General features: G+C 38.6%; 1 protein-coding gene across 1 annotated transcript in view; it reads left to right on the top strand.

Annotated features, from left to right (window-relative positions):
• TSHZ1 (teashirt zinc finger homeobox 1) overlaps nt 1–6,324 on the top strand; it is a 65,837-nt gene extending 59,513 nt beyond the window's left edge. The window contains exon 2 of the mRNA XM_019544941.1: nt 1,787–6,324. Coding sequence (XP_019400486.1) covers nt 1,787–4,965 — 3,179 coding nt within the window. The 3' untranslated portion in view covers nt 4,966–6,324. The remainder of the gene's footprint in view (nt 1–1,786) is intronic.
• Nucleotides 6,325–12,470: the final 6,146 nt, after the last annotated feature.

Below are 12,470 nucleotides of genomic sequence, written 5' to 3'. Positions count from 1 at the left end.
TTTTTTTATTTAAAAAAAAATGCCAGAAGGGCCTTGTCCATATTTATTCACTTTAAACCAGGATTTTTGCTCTAGAAAAAGACGTTGCTAAATCCGTAATGTCAAAAGAAAGGAAACCCAATTCCATAATTTTCTATTATTTGCCCTCCTAAAACTTAAAAGTTGCTTTTTTTGCTGTTAAAAAGCCCTGAAAAAGGGAATCTATAATAATCTGTATTTGCATTATACAATGAGAGATTTAATTTTTGCTTTTATTTAACATTTTAAAGAAAAGTTCTGTAAATGACTTGGGAACTACTGGTATAAATTAGAACAAATTATACCAATGCCTAACAATTGAAATATGCTAACATGATAAGATTTTTTCTCCCATATTCCATGAAAGCAGAAGTGCCTTTTTCTGGCTTCCTTTCAACATTTCTTCTACTAGCACACATTTCAGCAAGTCTCAGTGCACAGTCCACCCCATGTGGAAACATATAGCTTTTCATAAGAAAAAGCTGTTCTCATTCAGTGTTTGTTTTCTCCTTTGACTTGCACATAAACCCACCTGCATTGCACAATCATGGTGATTTTTCTACAAAGTACTTCTTTTATAAATCTGGAGTTAAATGTGTACAAGTATGTTTGTTACTTTGCAATGAAAATGTGAATTTATCACTTAGGTACAAGTAAGCCACTTTTGTGAATTGGGCCCTTGGAGTAAATGTATTTTGATATAATGGCCATCTGTTCAAGAATATCACGTTTGCTAGTTTAAAAAATAGTTTGATGTAGATAAACACATAATTTGGTAAGATTATATTGTTTCACCAGGTGGCAATGCAATAGCAAAGTTTGATATTTACTGTAAGCCAGTAATCAAGCTGGGAATTTGGTCATATGTTTTATGTTTGTCACTTTTAAATATTCATCTCTCATTTATTTTATTTTTAGCTGCCAACTGCAGTTGCCAAAATGGCTACATGGCATCCACGTCATACTGTGGTAGGAGGCAACGTATCTCCTACTGATATAGCAAAATAATAACTGTTTTGCTTCCATTTTCCTCTTATAAATTCATTCAGTTTTCCACTCAAACGATAGGTCCAAAAATGTCCTATTGCAGTGAAAGCAAAAACCTGTGAGATTCTTCTATTCTCTAATTAACCCAATGCAACGAACCACCAGAAACCTCTCAACAATTGAACTGATGTTTTTGCCACTTGTGGCTCCATTAGAGTCAGTTGTCAGTATGAAATTCACCACGGAGATTGCCCTTGAGGGTGCAGTTGAAGTCAATTTGCTACAGGAGAGCCATGAGCAAATGGGATCAATCTGGTCAGTGATTCTAAGGCCCTTGGTTCATGAAGTACAGGTCAACTGTACTATTAAGCACATGCACATACACGCACGCGCACACACCCTCACTGCCCCCCTCCCCCCCCCACACACACCCTCACTGCCAGACTGCTGCACTATTTTAATGACTTATTTGGAGGAGTGCTGGTTTTAAGAGTTTTTTATTGGTAAATATTTTGTTGTTTGTTTAGGTACAGTCTCTAGCACATGTTATACTACTAAAGTCAAAATTAATTCTACTTATCATAACCTAAGGTGGATGTTAAAATGTAACCATAATACCTTATTTGGATCTATGGGTTGAGTGTGTAAGTGCAGGTGTTGGTTGTTTTGTTGGTGTACCCTTCAAATTTGGCTTAATTGTTACTGCTTTTAGTACAAGGGATGGCAGCGATATAAAACATGTGTGTTCTGTAACTTTGTCTTGTTTTTTTCTGTGTTTTAGCATATGTTCCTGAGGAGGAATTGAAAGCAGCAGAAATAGATGAAGACAGCGTGGAAGATGATGGGCTGTCTCTGGACATCCAGGAGAGTGAATATGTGTGCAATGAAGAAACAGAGATCAAAGAGGCTCAAAGCTACCAGAACTCCCCAGTCAGCACTGCAACTAATCAGGATGCAGGCTATGGTTCACCATTTAGTGAAAACAGCGATCAACTGGCCCATTTCAAAAGCACTTCCTCTAAAGAAGAGAAAGAGGATCATCAGTGCACAGACAATGCTTCATATCCACAGGACAGCTTGGCACAAATAAAAGCTGTGTATGCAAATTTACTCTCAGAGACTTGCTGGTCCAGTTTAGCTTTGGACTTGAAGAAATCCAGTCCAGCCAGCAGCAACAATGGAATAAGCCAGAATGCAAATGCCACCAGTCCCAACACTAATACCAACACCCACAGTACTGGTACCAGTACCAATACTAGTACCAGTACAAGTACCAGTAGTACTAGTAACAGTAACAGTGGTGGCTCAGGTTACGACTGGCACCAAGCTGCATTAGCTAAAACTTTGCAGCAGACCTCATCGTATGGACTTCTCCCTGAGCCTAGTCTGTTCAGTACAGTTCAGCTTTACCGGCAAAATAATAAACTCTATGGGTCTGTGTTTACTGGCGCTAGTAAGTTTCGATGCAAAGACTGTAGTGCAGCCTATGACACACTGGTGGAGCTAACAGTGCACATGAATGAAACTGGACATTACCGTGATGACAACAGAGATAAAGAGTCTGATAAAACCAAGCGGTGGTCAAAGCCTAGAAAACGATCACTTATGGAAATGGAAGGCAAAGAGGATGCCCAGAAAGTGCTGAAATGCATGTACTGTGGGCATTCATTTGAATCTTTGCAAGACCTGAGTGTCCATATGATAAAAACAAAGCATTACCAGAAAGTGCCTCTGAAGGAACCAGTACCAGCCATCACTAAACTGGTCCCTTCTACCAAAAAGCGCGCACTTCAGGACTTAGCTTCACCTTGTTCACCTGAGCCAACAGGGATCACTGCAGAGGCTGCACTGCAGAGTGAGTCTGCAAAGGATCAGAAAACTGCCAATCCTTATGTGACTCCAAACAATCGCTATGGCTATCAAAATGGTGCTAGCTATACATGGCAGTTTGAGGCCCGGAAAGCCCAGATATTGAAATGCATGGAATGTGGCAGTTCCCATGATACTTTGCAGCAACTTACCGCTCACATGATGGTTACTGGTCATTTTTTAAAGGTGACCAACTCTGCCTCCAAAAAAGGAAAACAGCTTGTGTTGGACCCTGTGGTAGAGGAAAAGATACAGTCCATACCTCTACCACCTACCACCCATACGAGACTACCAGCCTCCAACATTAAAAAGCAGCCAGATTCTCCAGCTGGGTCCACAAACTCTGAGGAGAAGAGGGATCCAGAAAAGGAAAAGGTGGTGGTCAGCGAAACAGACAAAAAAATTAAAGAGGAGAATGAGGACTCTACTGAAAAATTTGAGCCAACAACTTTGTATCAGTACCTCAGAGAGGAGGATCTGGATGATAGTCCTAAAGGTGGAATAGATATATTGAAATCTCTTGAGAACACGGTGTCGACAGCTATCAGCAAAGCTCAGAATGGAGCACCTTCTTGGGGAGGGTATCCCAGTATTCATGCAGCTTACCAGCTACCAGGAACAGTAAAACCCCTCCAACCCGCAGTGCAGAGTGTTCAAATGCAGCCATCCTACGCCAGCAGCGTAAAGTCACTGTCTTCAGAACACAATGCACTAATCCATTCCCCAGGTAGCCTCACACCCCCACCACACAGAAGTAATGTGTCTGCCATGGAGGAACTGGTAGAGAAAGTTACAGGTAAAATCAATGTAAAGAAAGAGGACAAACCTCTGGAGAAAGAGAAAACTTCTCCAGTTAAACCGCTGTCACCTGCTGCTAAAGAAAACAAAGACTTTCCAAAATCAGAGGAAATAAATAACAAGCAGCAGCAGAAGAAGAGTCCTGATGCAGAAGTTCAGAAGGTCAAAAAGGATAGTTCAGTGGAAGTGCATACACCAAATGGTACAGAGCCACTCAAAGCAAAAGTTGCCAACGGCTGTAACAATTTAGGGATCATCACAGACCATTCACCTGAGCCATCTTTCATTAATCCATTGAGTGCTTTACAATCCATTATGAATACCCACTTAGGCAAAGTTTCTAAGCCAGTAAGCCCCTCTTTGGACCCTTTGGCCATGCTATACAAAATTAGCAACAGCATGTTGGACAAACCCATTTACCCAACCACTCCAGTCAAGCAAGCTGATGCTATCGATCGGTACTACTACGAGAACAGTGATCAGCCCATTGATTTAACGAAGTCCAAAAACAAACCTCTTGTTTCCAGCGTGGCGGATTCTGCCTCATCTCCCTTAAGGGAGAGTGCCCTAATGGATATTTCTGATATGGTAAAGAACCTCACAGGGCGTTTGACACCTAAGTCTTCAACTCCATCGACTGTGTCAGAGAAGTCTGACGCCGATGGAAGCAGTTTTGAGGAAGCTCTGGATGAACTGTCACCAGTACACAAGAGGAAAGGCAGACAATCCAACTGGAACCCTCAGCATCTTTTAATCCTTCAAGCCCAGTTTGCTTCTAGCTTGAGGGAGACCCCAGAAGGCAAATACATCATGTCGGACCTTGGTCCACAGGAGCGGGTACACATCTCTAAGTTTACTGGTCTTTCCATGACCACAATTAGCCACTGGCTGGCCAATGTGAAGTATCAGTTAAGGAGGACAGGTGGAACTAAGTTTTTAAAGAACCTGGACACAGGACATCCTGTTTTCTTTTGCAATGATTGTGCCTCTCAATTCAGGACTGCTTCTACATACATAAGTCACTTAGAGACACATTTAGGGTTTAGTTTGAAGGATCTGTCAAAGTTGCCACTAAATCAGATTCAAGAACAGCAGAATGTTTCAAAGGTCCTCACAAACAAGACTTTGGGCTCACTTGGAATTGCTGAGGAGGACTTGGGCTCCACATTCCAGTGTAAGCTCTGTAACCGAACTTTTGCAAGCAAACATGCAGTCAAACTGCACCTTAGTAAAACACATGGCAAGTCCCCAGAGGACCACCTGATCTATGTAACTGAGTTAGAAAAACAATAGGGTCCAGGTAAGCAGCCAGGTATGCAAGTGACCACAGGAACATTGCACTAAACTTCTTCATAGTACTGCACTAGGCCTGACCTGAGCCTCTGAAATCAGTCTTACTTTTGTTGCTGAACTGGACCTTGGTTTTTCTTACACTTATTTTATAGCTATATTTATATGCTCTTTGTCTGATCTGTGCATGGGTTTCTTTTGTTTTTATTTTTTTTTTGTGAGTCAAAGTCTGACCTTTATTTTCAACATCTGTCCTTGATGTTAAGCTATACTTTGTAGAATATAGTGGGAGACACTATTGAGAGACATTAATTTAGCCGTAAAGAAAGACACAAAGAACAATGATAAAAAGACATCCTAAAATTACAAAGTTGCCATGACAATAAAGGTCACAGAACCCAGTAGTGTCAAGTTTTAACCCTCTGAGGACTGTAATAGCATTTCTGTGCCTTTCCCAATAAACAAACAAACAAATAAAGGCTTACAAGGCATTTCATTCAGATCAAAGCTGTGTCCGAAACAAAACTTATTAAAAGATATTTTTTTTAAATTAAATGAGCTTTTTTTTTTTTAAATGCAGAACTGGTTTATGAAGAAAACGTGCATGCAGTTCTTGGAAGAAGGAAAGCTATTAGTACTCAAGGGGTTAGGAAGCTACATCTGTATAAGTTAAATAATAATAAAAAATAGCAAACCAAGTTGCCACTATGCCCAAACCCTCTGGATGCTGAAAATTGCCATTTTTTTTGGCAAAAAAGTATGCAAGCTGTTATTTAAAAACAAATGTAAAAATGCTTTTTTCCTTTTTTTTCCTGTAAAATACTGCAGTTTATAGTTATTTACAAATGTTAAGCTTTGGTACAAGCTGACCTTTCTATAGTGTGCTGCATTGGTAAATGAAAACATGAAAACAAAAAAAATGGGGCAAATGTTGGATTCTGTTCCTTGTAAAATTGCCAGCATCAGCTTAAAAAAATACATGTTACATATCGTACCATTTTAAACTATTCAACTTTCTTTGTACCTTCTGGCTGTATGCTTTCTCTTTTAACTTTTTATATTGTCATTTTATATTCAATTTCTGTGTATATAATGTAAAACCACACTTTTTGAATAAAATTTAGTTCCTGCAGCTTGATTTAAATAGAGAAATTTTACCGGCACCTGCATCTTTCCAGATGCATGTACTTAAAGGAACTATCTGACAAAAAATAAATAAATAAAAATAAAGCAAGCAATGCACTATGAATTATACATTTTGATGTTTTATCATTAATATTGTACAGTACATTTTGGTTCACACAATTAAATCCACTGTTTTCTCAAGTGTAAAATAAACCCACATGCAGTTCTTGATTTACATACATTGTCATGTCGTCATTATTTGCCTTTGAGGTGTTATTTCAGCAATAAGAGGTATCACTTATGCAATCAACTAACAAAGGTCTGTTCAAAATCATCTCTTCATGATCTGTAGGCTGACATCTTTCATTCTAAGCCATAAGTATTATTAACCTCTTAAAATATACTCATTGTAGATATACACTGACAGGTATAAAATCACTGTGGCTTTATCAATTAGTAATGAGCATTCTGTTTATTACTGAAGTATAAGAGGGGCTGAGAAGATTTTGCTCAGTTAATCTTCATGCTCATAATAATTTTCTGTATGGGTTCGGAGTCCAAATCTGTGTTACGTTAGGCTAACTTCCATTTGACTTCAGCAGCAATTTTGGCTTAGTAAGATGCTGTGGATCATGGTCTCATTGTCTTTTGAACACTGTGGTACTTGCCTTTCCTGTAGCTATAGACCTCTGAGGCTTTGACACTAGTTCTTACTTACAATACAAGAAGACAGACCTATGTTTCTCTGTACTTTTTAAATATTACATTTTGAGGTAAGCTGAGTGCTATCACATCAGGCATTTTCCTTAATCTTTATTTCTGTTCTGTTGAGTGCAGTTGTCATTTAGAATGTAAAAGAGAGCTGTCAGGGCCTTCAGTACTCTATCTCATGAATGCAATGACACTTACAGTATGTGAAAGCCTGAGATCCGCTATCCATTACACATTTTGGAGGGTCTATTAAATGTGATGATCTATGGGGGTTTGCCTTCTCTGATACTTTTGTTATATCTATATATCTCTATATAGCTATATATACAGACACAAACAAATCTATAGCAATATTTCTGGTGCTTCCTTAATTTTTCTCAAAATAATATGAAAAATATTAAATGTATTATTCCATGTTCAGCACAGTTCTATTTTTATTCTTTACATTATTTACAGTCCCAGTAACAGCCAAACATTGTTCTGATTCCTGTAATGATTTAAAAAAGCCTAGCAGGTCCAGGTCATCTATATTTACATAGTATTTCTACTACAACAGAAAAATGCCATGGGGGTCTGTTAAATTTCCCTTACTTTCTTCATTGGTAAATACCTATGTCCTTTAGGGGATCCAGCCATTTAGACAGTTCAGTTCAATTACTGGATGATTATGTACTTTGGGCTCAAGGGGTGGTGAGGAAGAATAACAATTAGGCCTATGACAGTAATACCGAGTCTTTACATAATAACCCTTTGAAGTTTTGTTTACTTTACCACAGGCCTGCAAACATTATATTATAGGATATGCTGTATTACAGTGCAAGGGTTGGAATAATGGGTGAAAACTTTGAAACAGTAATAGTATGTTTAAAGCCAATTCAAGGAGACTATAAATCTATTAAAAATAATTTGGCAACATGGCATGTAAACTGAGCCTGCCACACCAGGTTACCCCCTCCCAAAAGGTGTTTATGACATTTCTAAATCCGTTCAGGTCTGGTAGCTATGGAATTGGGCAATCATCATTCATCATTCACTCCAGATCTGAATAAAGTCAGTTTAGAATAAGCTGGCAGTTCTGCCTGGAGATTGCACCAATGTCATATTATGCATTATAAACATGGATGTGCAATTTGAATTCTCTAATTTGTTACTTATCTGACAAAACAATAGAAAGAAAATAATGTGAACGCCAATCTTTTTACAGTGGTCTTTGGTAGAATGTTGTACTTCCGTATGGATTCCTTTTATTTTCATTGAGTGAAGGAAATAATGCAACTATTATATTTATCTTTTAAGGCTTTGATTCTGTAGGCATGCAGGTTAATTCTCTTTATTTCATAAACATCTCAGGAAAGGTACGTCTGTGCTATTCTTACTAACAGCAGTTACTACAAGGAAGTGACCTACCCACCCTTTCAGAACCACTCATGAAGAAAGGAAACTGGAAAAGCCCCAGGGCCTGTGTACTTACTGTAAGCTTCTATCTTTCTTCTGTTAAACATTGAAATCCTATTGTGTCTGCTTCTTTTCAAAGACCTGTACAGCCACATTTTGTCAACAATACATCCTCAGTGTTTACATTTTTTCAGTTATCTGTTCTCACAAGTCTTGGCTTATCTGTTTTGCAAGTCAGATTGTGTATCCCATGTACTTTTTGTATTATTATTTTGAAGCTGATGCAAAACATTGTGTTGCCAGTTTCAAGAGGTATATATGCACACTGCTAAAGTCAATCCTGAAGTAATAGGTTGTTTTTATCACCAGATGGTCGTATACTCAGCGATGTTATCTTCCACAGGGTTTTATTATGGTTTTCACAAAGATAATTTTTTTGGTGGGGAAGTGGCACTGGACATAATCAGCCTTTACCAGGGAAACCACGAAAATACCATTGCAGTCAAATACAAGGGAACAAAATACAGGAACTAAGCTTGAATTTAAAATAATTCATACACGAAGAATCAGATTTTGCCTATAGCCAAGCCACATTGAAATATGGGTTTGTCATATCTCAAAAGCTGAATAGCACTGGTTAGCATTGCGAATGGGAGATTTCTAAGGAAGTACACAAGTTTTAGGGCAAGTGGTTTAAACTGCTCAGTAGGTGGCAGTCCTCTGTGATTTGGTAACTGAAACCCTCTCCAAGCATAATATTAGGAGGCTTGGAGAGTTGCCATCTGTTCCATGAACCATAAAATGGAGTCCTTTTTAACCATGTTTTCAAATATATTAAACCTATTTCTTGGCCAGATACTGTTCTATCAACTGGAATGCTATCTTCTGCTTTGATTGGGTGCAGAATCCTTTGTTTCATGTTTTATACTGCACTGTGTAATGTTGTGCGTGCTTAAGTAGTTGCCGTGTTCCACCATACAGATTCCTGCATTTTTGTAATGAACATAGTTTGGTATCATTGGGGGGAAAGGTACCACATAGAAGGTGGTATTATAAAAGAAGTGGATATAATAAGACATAAACATCTGTAGTATGTTTAAAGGCTACTTTTAAAAGGTACTTGCAGCCACCAGAATTGAAATGGAGGAAAAAAGGGATCTTGAAGCCTAGATTTAGAGTATCAGCAGCTCTTTATTTTCATGTGAATATAGATTTAATTTGTTCTGGTGTGGGCTTTTCCAAAAGTGAACACCCACTAGCTGTACTTTCAGTGGTCACAGTTCTGACCACCTGGTTTTAAGGCATTTTAAAATTGATTTCACTATGCTGCCAGACAGAAACAAGACTAGTGTCGATGCAGGACTCAGTTAGCTGGATAAAGAAGTTTCCTTCACAAAGTGATTCTGACTCTAGATTTCTGTGTCATCTCAGCAGGTTTGTAAAGCTGAATGTCCTTCATTCAGCTGCTGCTTGAAATGTTTCTTTGCTCTTTGCAGTGACATTACATGTTGTATAAACCATAAGGAATTGTGATCACTTTAAAGTACTGTTTGTTTCAGGTAATCCCCAATTCGTTTTCTTTATTCTTGAGAACAATAACTGCGTAATACGCAGTTTTCAAGAAAGGAAATTATGGGAAAGTATATAGTATCTTAGCGTCCGTCAGGTAAAACCTGGGTTCTGCTGCAGTCAGTGAAAAAGTTCCCATTTTGAAAGGGATAAGAAAGAAGTTGAAAGAAAAATATTTTGACACAAATTGCATACCCTATCAGGTCATTCAGTGACTGCCCTTCAGACAATCATCAAGATCTATATTAACTAAAGTGTAGAATAATGTCAAGACTTCTTGGGTCTTCTTAGAAGTTTATTGCTATTAAATGTATTTAATACATTCTAGAGACAAAATAATTTTAAAGTAACATTATTTTTACTTTTGTTCTCTGACCCACAGTGACCATGTCTACACAGGATGCTTACTGCGCAGTAGCTTGTTACTACTGTGCAGTAGTGTTGCACGGCATGAACCATAATGCAATGCTACTGTGCAGTAGTAATGAGTTACTTTACAGTAGTAATGAGCTATTGCACAGCCAGCATCTCGTTTAGATGCAGCCAGTGAGTACAAACTCACCCTTTTAATATAAATAAGCACTCACATTTCTTTTCCTAATTAAAAACAGGTAGTGCTAGGTGACACTGGAATTTTGAATAAAAGAATAGGCAAAATTGCTCAGGACAATGTTTCTGGCCTCCACAGAAAACCTGTAGGGTCAACATTAGAATATACTGATTCTAATTAGAATATTCCGATTAAAAATGCCTCAAAATCTCTGTTTTGACTTTTATTTTGCAAGAATCATTTTCTAAGTAAGACTACAGGAGCCTAAGCAATTATTATGTTCCTTTTGTTTTGCTACTTTAGCACACTAATGCATGGCCCTAAAGGCTTACCTAGAGTGTAGTTTTAATTCACTGATTATTATTTGAACCCTGCAAGTGTCCTTGTCTCTTGAAAATATACAGAAGTTGTTGTTATCATTGTTATATTTTATTTAAATAGCACATTTTGCATGCTAATGCAATGTACTTTTTGAAACATAGAGGAATATATGTTTCATATTCTGTGGAGAATAAATCTAAAATCCCCATCTTGCTTTGTAATCTGCAGGGTCCCATGGATTCCAATGTACTAGGTGATTTCAGGAGGGCCAGTCAAAAGAAGAAGGCTATGAGGTATGAATACAACATACAAACCAAAGCCTAGATTCTGAAATTTGATCTGAAATTAGAACAGGCATCTCTGACTGGATTTGCAGAATTGGGAGCAAAATGGTCAGGGCGATGCGGTATTTCATTAAGTCATATCTCAGCCACCATACACAGTCCTACCTATTTCACTCTTTGGCTGTATCTTATTCTTCCTGTATTTTTGTTTTTCTCAAAATGGCATTAGCCATCTGCAAACTTTTCATTTTTATTGTCTTACCTCTGATGACCTCTTCTCTTTGATAGACCTAGCACTGCTGAAACATTGGTGAGACTGTCCACTAAAATTAGTGCTTATTCAAAAGCCACCTAGGATAATGGATATAAAATTACATCAATATATTAACTCCTGCATTTATTTTATTGTGGCAGCCCGGGGAGTGGAGCTCCACCTAAAATTGGAAGCCTGTTGCCTCATGCAAACTCTATGCTTCAGACAGGTTTATCAAAGTTTGTCTCAGATAAACTTTGTTCCAGAGTTTATCACAGCATCTTAATGGCATGTGTAGATGCTCAAACTGCTGCAGTCCAGGGTGCATGTGCAGAAGTTTCACCTGGGTCTACAGAAGTTTGGGCCATGGTGGAGCAGCCCCAGGCCGGCAGAGGGCCCTGGGAGTCAGGCCCAGGCTCTGGGACACAGTGTTGGGCAGTGGAAAGGGCTGGCTGGGGCACAAGAATGCCCTAGTGTGCAGAGCCCCATGGTTAGGTGGCAGGCAAGGGTCTGGCCCCCTTCTGTCTGGGCTGACCAGGTGCAATGTATGCCCGGGGCAGTACTTACATGTGTGTTTACTATCTTACGCACAGTTATTTTCACTGGTGTAACATAGTACTGTCCCTGATAGAACTATTTTACAGCAGCAAAAAGTAGTTTACTAGTCTAATAGTGTCACATGCGTAAACTGTGATGCTTTACACAGCAGCAAATTAATCTACTGCACAATTAAGTGCACATGTAGATGCACCCAGCAGGATACAAACCTTGCCCAAAAAAGTTAATGGTCTAGAAAGACAGGAAAAAAGTGGGAGAGGAGTAAGTCATTCTTTGTGCTTCCACTTAAAGTATCAGACTGCAGTGCCCATGTGGCTTCACCCCTAGCTTGTGCCTTATCTACTAGACCTTGCTCATGACTACAGTTCCCTCTTCTTATAAAACAAACAATCCAATCTAAACATAAAGTACCACCACCAGGGGCTGAAAGATCCAATATCAAAATGGGAGCAGCTTTGTTTTAAATAACTGATGGACTGGTAGGTGTTAAATCAGTTAGGCAAATGGTATTAACATTCCAGCTGGTGATTCAGTTATCATCTTGAATATCATCTTGTCCCAAGTCCCTTCACTCCATGGGGGATTCCTTTTCAGAGAAATTTGGATACTGAAGATTACAGTGTGGCAAAATCAAATTTGTCCTTGCATAAGGTTTTAGAGTCATGGGTTTTTGCATTTCTGAAGGGCATGATAAATTATTGTGTTGGACCATCACCCTCCTTAGCAATAGACATACAGATCA

This window comes from Crocodylus porosus, unplaced genomic scaffold, assembly GCF_001723895.1.
Source record: "Crocodylus porosus isolate Cpor-Errol unplaced genomic scaffold, CroPor_comp1, whole genome shotgun sequence".
Lineage (NCBI taxonomy): Eukaryota > Metazoa > Chordata > Crocodylia > Crocodylidae > Crocodylus > Crocodylus porosus.
The sequence above is the reverse complement of the archived record's forward strand: the minus strand, read 5'-3'. Positions and strand labels throughout refer to the sequence as shown.